This window comes from Cebus imitator, unplaced genomic scaffold (assembly GCF_001604975.1).
Source record: "Cebus imitator isolate Cc_AM_T3 unplaced genomic scaffold, Cebus_imitator-1.0 Scaffold572, whole genome shotgun sequence".
Classification (NCBI taxonomy): domain Eukaryota; kingdom Metazoa; phylum Chordata; class Mammalia; order Primates; family Cebidae; genus Cebus; species Cebus imitator.
The window spans coordinates 430636-440132 of NW_016107887.1; the positions used below are offsets into that span (position 1 = coordinate 430636).

General features: G+C 48.8%; 1 protein-coding gene across 25 annotated transcripts in view; it reads left to right on the forward strand.

Annotated features, from left to right (window-relative positions):
• Window positions 1–5321, forward strand: part of CLASP1 (cytoplasmic linker associated protein 1) — a 291806-nt gene extending 286485 nt beyond the window's left edge. For 19 of the 25 annotated variants that reach the window (XM_037734054.1, XM_037734059.1, XM_037734061.1 and 16 more), the window contains one exon: window positions 2137–3905. In XM_037734054.1, coding sequence (XP_037589982.1) covers window positions 2137–2223 — 87 coding nt within the window. In that variant the 3' untranslated portion in view covers window positions 2224–3905. Of the gene's footprint in view, window positions 1–2136 lie in introns of all 25 variants that reach the window. The other 6 variants (XM_037734066.1, XM_017516071.2, XM_037734067.1 and 3 more) reach the window with 1 other exon arrangement.
• The last annotated feature ends 4176 nt before the right edge of the window (window positions 5322–9497 follow it).

Genomic DNA, 9497 nt, shown 5'->3' on the forward strand with positions numbered 1-9497 from the left:
GTGTGTGTGTGTGTGTGTGTGTGTGTGTTTTCACCCAGGCTGGAGCGCAGTGGCACAATATGACTCACTGGCACCCTTGGCCTCCTGGACTCAAGCCATCCTCCCGGAGTGGCTGGGATTACAGGCACACATAATCACAGCTAATGTTTTTATTTTTTGTAGAGATAGGGTCTCACTATGTTGCCAGTCTGGTCTTGAACTGGTTTCACACGATTCTCCCACCTCAGCCCCTACAGTGCTGAGATTTTAGGTGTGAGCAGGCCCAGCCATTTTTCTCTATTTTTCTATTCTCTATTTTGTTTATCTCTGCTCTAATCTTTATTGTTTTCTCCTGCTAGCTTTAGATTTGGTTCTTTTTTTCGAGTTCCTTAAGGTATAAAGTTTAGGTTGTTGATTAGAGAACTTTCTTTTTTTTTTTTTTTGAGACAGAGTTTCGCTCTTGTTACCCAGGCTGGAGTGCAATGGCGCAATCTCGGCTCACCGCAACCTCCGCCTCCTGGGTTCGTGGCAATTCTCCTGCCTCAGCCTCCTGAGCAGCTGGGATTACAGGCACATGCCACCATGCCCAGCTGATTTTTTTGTATTTTTAGTAGAGACGGGGTTTCAGCATGTTGACCAGGATGGTCTCGATCTCTTGACCTCGTGATCCACCCGCCTCAGCCTCCCAAAGTGCTGGGATTACAGGCGTGAGCCACCGCGCCCAGCCGGGAACTTTCTTTTTTAATTGAAGCATTTATAACTATAAATTTTCCTCTTCAGCACTGCTTTTGCTGCCTCCTGAAAGTTGTCTTTTCATTTTCATTTGTCTCAAAATGTTTTCTAAGGCCAGGTGTGGCTCACAGTAGTAATCCCAGCACTTTGGGAAGCCGAGGCCGGAGGATCGCTTGAGCCCAGGACTTCAGGAGCAGCCTAGGCAACATGGCAAAACCACATCACACAAAAATACAAAAATTAGCTGGGCATAGTGGTGTGCACCTGTGGTCCCAACTAGTCAGGAAGCTAAGATGGGAGGATCATCTAAGCCTGGGAGGTCAGGACTGCAGTGAGCCAAGATTGTGCCACTGCACTCCAGCCTGGGCCAGAGTGAGTTTTTTTTTAAACATGTTTTCTAGTTTACCTTAGGATCTCTCCTTTACCCATTGGTTGTTTAAGAATATGTTACTCAATTTTTACAAATTTATGAATTTTTTAGTTTTCCTTCTATTATTGATTTCTTCATTTCGTTGTGGTTGAGAAAGATACTTTGTATGCTATCTTTTAAAATCTATTGAAGCTTAATGTGTCCCTTGAGAAGAATGTATGTTCTGTTGTTGACTTTCATATGCATCTGTCAGATCAAGTTGGTTTATTGCGTTAAGTCCTCTGTTTCCTTGCTTATCATCTGTCTGGTTCTTCTATCCATTATTGAGGGTTTGGTATTAAAGTCTTATCTCCAGAAGCTTTTTTGATGTAAAGTCTGTTTTGTCTGATAGTAGTATACCCAGTCTTGCTCTCTTTGGTTACTATTTCGTGGGATATCTTTATATATCCTTTCATTTTCAGTCCATTTGTGTCTTTGGATCTAAAGTGAATTTCTTATAGACAGCATAATTGGATCACATGTTTATCCATTCTGCCCATTTCTGTCTTTTGATTGAAGAGTTTAATACATTTACATTTAAAGTACTGCCAGGCGTGTGGCACATGCCTGTAGTCCCAGCTACACAAGAGGCTAAAGGTGAGAAGGTTAGAGGATTTGCCCTCTGAGCTTGGTCCAGCCACTTTACCCTTGTGGAGCGGGGCTGTCACCCTGCTCTTCCCCTGGCTCTGATGGAGCCTTTGGCTGCAGCCGCCCTTGAGACATGTGGCCCTGCCCCTCGTATCCGTTTCTCAGGAGCTGCCGCGGCCCACCTGCTTGTGACACCTGGTGTTGTCATTGCCCACTGCTTTTCCCTCTCCTCCTTTCTCCCTCTGTGGCCCTAGCACCTGGCAGATGCATTGGATGAGCAGGAGGCACTCAGAACGTGTTTTTATAATGAATAAAAAGGGGACTAAGGGACTTGCTGTGTTCTTACTGTCACCTGTGATTCTTTTTCCTGTTTTCTACTTTCTGATAGCTTTTCTTCCTGCTAATTCATTTTCAACTTCTCTTTTCAGATGAAGCTACTAAACTTGTACATAAAGAGGGCCCAGACCACCAACAGCAACAGCAGCTCCTCCTCCGATGTCTCCACGCACAGCTAATAGCAGCGCCTGTCTCTTGTGTAGACCTAGAAGCAATCGGTGGTGCCTCTCAGAGACCTCTCCCTACCCCTTCATCGGCTGCCCAGTCAGTACAAGGAGGCCCACAAATATTTATTACAATCAGTATTTTGGTCCCTTCCAGCTTTCCTGTAGAATCTTACTGGTATTGAATGTAAAGGAAGCAAGGCCTGTATTGCAGTCTTCATACAAAACAAAAGGAATAGAGCAGAAAAGAGCCATACTGAAACACGTCTTGTACAGCCTGCTGAGATGGCGAAGCCGTGCGTGTGGGGTGCAGCTTCTAAAAATCAGAGCGCTCTGGCCACTACTTGGTAGAAAGTAGCATTTTTTTTTTCAGTTAATAACAGATTTGGGGGTGGGGTGGGGTGTTACTTTGTGTTCCTCCTCCTTAGCCTGTTTTCTTGTGAGTATGGTCTGTGTGGGGCCCCGTTCACAGCCGACACCATGAAAGGTGATACGTCTTTAAGTTACGTTCTGAGACCTACTAAAAATGGGAATCAAGTCTTGGCAAGAACAGTCTGAAGACGGCCTTTTAACAAACGCTGGGAATTTCGCTTGTCTTATCCAGACTGGAGGCCAACCGCCCTGGCTTTTAGCGTAGAATCAGAAGTGCATCCCCTCAATCTTCCAGCCCTCCCTAATCAACTCCACAGAGGTCCCTACCCCAGAGCTTCCATGCAAAGGAATTCTTCAAGTTTAAATCTGGACACTAAAATAAGATAAATGTATGGCATCATTTAGGGATGCCTGAGATGGCAGTTCACGAAGCACAGAAGATCAAAGAAAAGTCTTTCATCTTCACTGCTGAGGTCCTTGGGAACACTGTTGTCACGGGGGTTCTGCCAGGACCGTCATCCCTGGGCTACTTGGTGATTCGCATTTAGCACCAACTTCTTTCCTCTCCCTGACGCTCTCCCCAAGCTGTTCAGTTCTAACATAGTCTCAGTTAATCTGGGAAATGGCATCTGTACCATCTTAGTTCTCCGTTTAATGTGCGATTAAGAGCAAAGAAGAGCCTAGAGAGACTGGATATCACAAGTTTTTAAATTTTATAAACTGAAGTAGTTCCTTGAATGTCTGCTGATGAAATAGTCACTGTTTAAGGAAAAAATAATTTTTCTGCAGATTGCAGGATTAGAAACACACTTTAAAACAGGATTAGAAACACACTTTAAAAACACACACACACATTTAGAGTCTCTCTTCCTTCCTCAAGGAACCAGTAGGCCCCCTTTAAAAGCATCTTTAGAACCTAATCACTCCAATAAAAGTAACTAGAGGTTTGGAGTCTGGTTAAATAAATTTTGATTAAAATTCTTAAGCCAAATGGAAATTCTTAATCAGGAGGACTTCTATTGTGTCTTACTGTTGTATTAGATCCTATAAATTGAACTGATTTTTCCGTAAGGAAAATGCTTCTTTTGAGATTAATTCTAATAAGGTATTTGCTATTCCGGTGCAGAGCCCACCGCAACTACTAGCACTGAAAGCAGAGGCTGAGAGCCAGAGCATGTGATTCTCACCGTCATTTCCACAGACCCCTCTGCCCTGGCCCTCTGGATTGGCTGTAGGAAGCTGGGAAAGACTAACATTGTATTTGGAAACATGCACTGAAAATGAAGGCCCAATAATGCCCAGGAACAATAAAGCCAGGGAACTGACCCGTGTGTGTGTGTGTGTGTGTGTGTGTGTGTGTGTGTGTGTGTGTGTGTGTGTTTGTGTGTGTGTGTGTGCGCGCGCGCCTTACACGTGTGTGGTACCTCAATGCTGCTGTTTAAGGAACTTGAGAGGTACATTTCAAGGGATTGGGTATCACTGACTGGCTTTGGCTCAAAATATAGCAGGACCAGGTCTTTCGTTGCTAAACACTGTTTGTTTGTTAGTATGTCATGAATGGTATTTCTCTTTTACACTCTACAAGTGAGTTAGGGAGTCTTTTGTTGATCCCTCTGTTGTAGGTATGTGTGTCAGCCTAGGTTATCCATGAGTTCCTTTATGCCTAATGCAGTTAGAAGGACCCTTCTCCTTGAGCTCTTTGACTCCCAGAAGGCCCCCCAGGTCCCAGTGTACTTAGAAAAGATCTCGAACATTGCTGGACGCCCTCATAGTACTCACCAAGGGCTAGCCTCGAATGTCACTTGCCCAATCTTCAGTCTCCTGACTTAGAGAGAGATACAATCACGTCACAGGTCTCTTGGCCTCAATCTGAAAACTGCTGCCTCCGCGCCGAGGAGACTCGCATGCCGCCACCACCTCACTGGGAGGGTGCCGAGCCCACCTTCGCCCCCCAGACCCTGACAGCTGCAGCTGCCTTGCCTTGCCGCCGCCTCCCTGCAGGGCCCCTGTTCCAATGAAAAACAGAACACAGAAGAGCAGAGCACCTAAGCCTGTCTCTGCCTCCCTGTCTACCTGACTGGCCAGGGCCCTGGGACCCCTGCTGCTCCACTGTGGGCCGGGCAGTCTGACTTCCTGCTTCCTGCAAGCTGCTGCCTCCCCTGCAGCCAGGGTCTGGGCAGGGTGCGGCCGGTCCTCGGGGCACGCAGCTTCCTTCAAGTGCACTGTGTGTGCTTCCCGGACCTGCGGCGGATGCCACGGGCCTGCCTTTTCTATGCGCCTCACTAGCTTACCACCCTGTGCAGGTAATGCGACTGACTTCATTGTCTCATCAGTCTTTTTCTTTCCCTGCCACCCTTTATTTATCAAGCATAATGTTACACTTTAAAGGTCAGCAAATAAGAACTTTGTAGAATCCCACCAGGACTTTGCTAACAATGATGTTTGGAAATTTAAAAAATGCTCTGAAAAATATCAGCCACCAAAATCGTTTTGTTGGCACTGTGTTCACACGCATGGTCCCCACACCCCCAGATTGGGAGGGGTTTTTTTGTTTTTTGGGGGTTTTTTTGGGCTTTTTCATGTTACATCCATATCTGTATTTATATCTTATTTGTTTCACTTTCAAGTGTATCATGGCAAATGTACAGATTTTTTTGTTAATAATGTGCTAGGATTTGCTAAAAAAGAAAACAAAAAAAAAACCCTTTTGAGTTTGCCCTAGAATAAAAGACTTAATTCAGCGTTGTGCTTGATGATGTCTGTATCACCACCATGCCCTGCAGACAGCTGATCTCTCCCTGCCATCAGAACACAGCCGTTTGGATAAAGGATCCAGGAGGAGTACATCAGGAGAGCTCTTTCCCCTCGTGACATCAAGAGGTCAACCTTTGTAATCCCTGCATTCTGGGATGACAAGGCGGGCGGATCACTTGAGCTCAGGAGTTTAAGACCAACCTGGGCAACATGGCAAAACCCCGTCTCTACTAAAAATACAAAAACTAGCCCAGTGTCGTCGTGGTGGGCCTGTAATTCCAGCTACCCAGGAGGCTGAGGTGGGAGAATCACTTGAGCCCGGGAGGCAGAGGCTACAATGAGCTGAGAATGAGCCACTGCACTCCAGCCTGGGTGACAGAGTGATAATACCCCATCTCAAGAAATATGTATTAATATAAATTTTTAAAAAGAGATCAACCTGGGGAAATGTACCTGATGGAGTCCCCTGGGAGTGGGTTGCTGTGCCGTGTGTGCAGTGACAAGGTGGGGATGAGACGCATGGGCTGGAATCCCAGCCACACTTGTGGGGCTGCGGGAGGAGGGGCCTCCCTCATCTGGGCTCCATTTCCTCAACTGAGCAGTGAGAACAGCGCCCAGAAAAGGTGGAAGCAGGAGAAAGGTCGGCCTCCAATCCTGAGATGAGCTGGAGAGCTGCTGAGACCAGGTGGGCTCCACAGCCACTTCTTTGAAGCCCTTTTTTCCTTCAATTCTTAAAATTGAGGCAAAGTACACATAACACAAGATTTGCCATCTTAACCGTCTGTAAGTATGATGTTCCGTGGTGGTAAATATACCCAGGTCATTGTGTGAACTTCACCATCACGGTGCTCTCTAGGGCTCTTCACTAGTGAAACAAACTCTGTCCCCATCAGGAGTAACTCCACTCCTCCCGCCGCCAGGCCCCTGGCAGCCACCATTCTACTTCCTGTCTCTCTGAATTTGACTATTTAGGTACCTCGCATATGTGGATCATACAGTATTTGGCTTTCTGTGACTGGCTTGTTTTGCTTAAATGTCCTTGAGGTTCATCCATGTCACAGTATATATCACAATTTCTTTTGAAAATTTTTCTTTAAACACATGTTCACCTGCATTTTTAAAATTTTTAATTTCCTTCCTAAGGCTAAATAATATTCTGTTATATGGATAGGCCACATTTTGAAGCTTTACTTTTTACTAAAAAGTTGTTTACCATTGCGTTCTGTGATACCTCCCGAGTGCTACTATGCAGTGACTCTGTGGCCCACCCCCTTGGACCTGAGATGCCACAGCGTGCTCTGGATCTCAGATACCTGAATTGGAATCCCAGCTCTGCCCCTGGCCCCCTTGAGCAGGTCACTTCCTGCCTCAGTCTTTTCGTTTATGAATTAAGAACTGCCGGGCTGTATTCAAAACTATAGAAAAAAATAAATAACTGCCTGGCAGAGGTGCCATGAGAGTTAATGGAGATGATGTGAGTGAAGCAGCTGGGCCGAAATAAATGCTGCGATGGTCACCTGCCCTGCCTCCTACTGTGGACTGGGAAATGCACAGGAGGTGACGTCACCCCCCTTTTCAGTCAGAGCCCATTATTCATTGGCAAAAGTGGAAAACCCCTGGGGCATGGGACCTGGCTCAGGCACAGCAGCCTGTTCCACTTTCTATATGTGGTTCTCCAACCCTGGTGCCATTACCCTGCCTTATCATGAGCTGCCAAGAAGACCTTGCCATTTTCCAGAAGGTCACAGGCCACTGGTGAAGAGTGGGGTACAGAGGCTCTTGGCATTCCTGGCTGATGAACTTCACACTCTGCCAGAATTCTGGTCTGAGGCATCTTGCTGATTTTCACACCAGTCCTGAGAATATCAATTGACGGATGCACTGTGGTGTTCAGTTTCCAAATGAAACAGGCACAGGAGGAGTCCCAGCTAAACAGTGACTGACAGAGCTGGACCCAGGCCCCACTCTGCTCAGCCCGGCTGCGCTCCCGTCCCCCCATCAGGCCTCGCACCTTTCCATCTCCGCTGGAGTTACGAGGACTCTCCTCAGAGTGCACATCAGAACCCCTGGGGGCTTGTGAAGCAGATCACGGCTGGCCTGCATTGCTGATCCAGTAGGGCCGGGGCAGCCTGAAAACGTGGCATCTCTACGGAGCGCCCAGGCAATGCTGCCACTGCAAGCCTGGGGACCCCAGTTGGGGAACCACTGGAGAGCATTTTGCTTAAAATGTAACAGGTGGTTTGACCCCAAGGTTGGGGACGATCCCGCAGGGTGTGGCTGAAAACAGGACATGGCATCAGGAATGTCAGGCCATCCCTGTCATTACAGGTAACTATGGTGACCGGCTAGCAGCACCAGGAGGGTGACTTTTGAAAGTGAAATGGGATGCTGTTAGCAGAGGAGACTATGGGGGCCTAGGCCCCCCGGGCCAAAGCTCCCTCCTAGGGCACAGCTCTTCCCCCGCAGGCTCAGCCCACCTCTTCCTGTACTTATTAACTCACACTTCAGCGGCTCCAGGCAGGAATGGACAAAGGTCACGTATTCTCCTCCCAGCTCTGTGTTTAAAAGACATTAAAATGCTTCTTGCCATGCCCTCCTCAGCTTCAGGGGCTGGCCTCCAGGCGGACTTGCCTGGCCCTGGAGCTCCTGGAGACGCAGTGTTCCTGGGTCACTTCCCAGCAGCTCTGGGATGCCCTGCCTCCCTCGTGCCCTGCCAAGTGCCTGGGAGCAGTCTGGGTGGGCCGGGCAGTGCGGCCTGCTACAGCGGTGCTTCAGGCTCTGCACCCACATGGCCTCTGCTCCCCCATTGTGAGGACCGGGAAGGCTCCAGAGGTATGTCCAGGGCCAGCACCCAGGCCATGCCTCTCCTCTGGTCTCCTACTTTCCTGTCTGCATCCTGCCATTCCCCTGGACACTTGCTCATTCTTCAGTGGGGACAAGAGCTGGGACCTATGAGTGCTTACTACTCCAAGCTGGCCGGGTGCAGTGGCTCATGCCTGTAATCCCAGCACTTTGGGAGGCTGAGGCAGGAAGATTGATGGAACCCAGGAATTCAAGACCAGTGTGGGTAACAGAGGGAGACCCCATCTCAACAAAAAGTTAGCTGGGTGTAGTGGTAAATAAGTCCCAGCTGCTCAGGAGGTGGAGGCGGGAGGATCGCTGGAGCCCAGGAGATCGAGGCTGCAGTGAACCTTGAATGCATCACGGCACTCCAGCCTGGGTGACAGCCGGAGACCCTGTTTCAAAATAACAAAACAGAAACCACCCACCAAACTCTGTTCAGATGCTTCGCTGAGCTTCTGATTTAATCCTCACAATCCTGTGAGGCAGTTCCTATGATAATTCCCACTCTGCACATGGGAAACAGCGGCACAGAGACTCTGAGCAACTTGCCTGGGGTCACAGGTCTCTCATAAGAGAGCTGGGATTCAAACCCAGGAAGTCTAGCTCTAGACTGAACCAGAGACTCGCTTTGTAACTCTGTCCCCTCCCTTCCATTTCCCATCCACCTGACTTGTTAGCAAGGTCAGGTGGGCTGTGGTCACAGGCAGGCTCAGCTGCTGGACACCAAGCCCGTGGTAAACACTTCCACAGCACCCCCGGGAGCTGCCCACTGGGCCCGGTGGGGGAAAGGCCCACCTGGGTGCCGGAATCTAGGGCTTGAATTCAACCCTGTTTTGAAGCCTGTGACTTTAGCCAAATGGCTCCAGTTTAGGACGACCTCGGTTTCTTCCTCTGTGAAACCCTAGGAGATGAGAATTGGGGAGGTAGGGCTGGGGGGTGTGTGAGGGTGTGAGGATTAGCACACTGTGTTAAAGTCCCTGACACCCTTCCGGGAGCCTCAGCATTCGGAATGTCAGCCCTCTTCATTCCTATAGTGTTACTATCACGGAGGCCCCTGCCCTGCTTTCTGACACATAGCACTCCACAAAGGTCTGGACAAATGAACAATGGATGTAATGTCTCTGTCCCATCACCCCCTAGTCCACGCGAAAGAGTCACATGACAACCGTGGGCTTCTAGGCACCTCTTCCCACTGGGGGGATGACAGGGCTGGGGACAAGATGGGGCCAGCATCCCCTCTCGTTCACCCCCCATCCCCCATGCCTGCCAGGGTTCACCCCCCATCCCCCATGCCTGCCAGGGTTCACCCCCCATCCCCC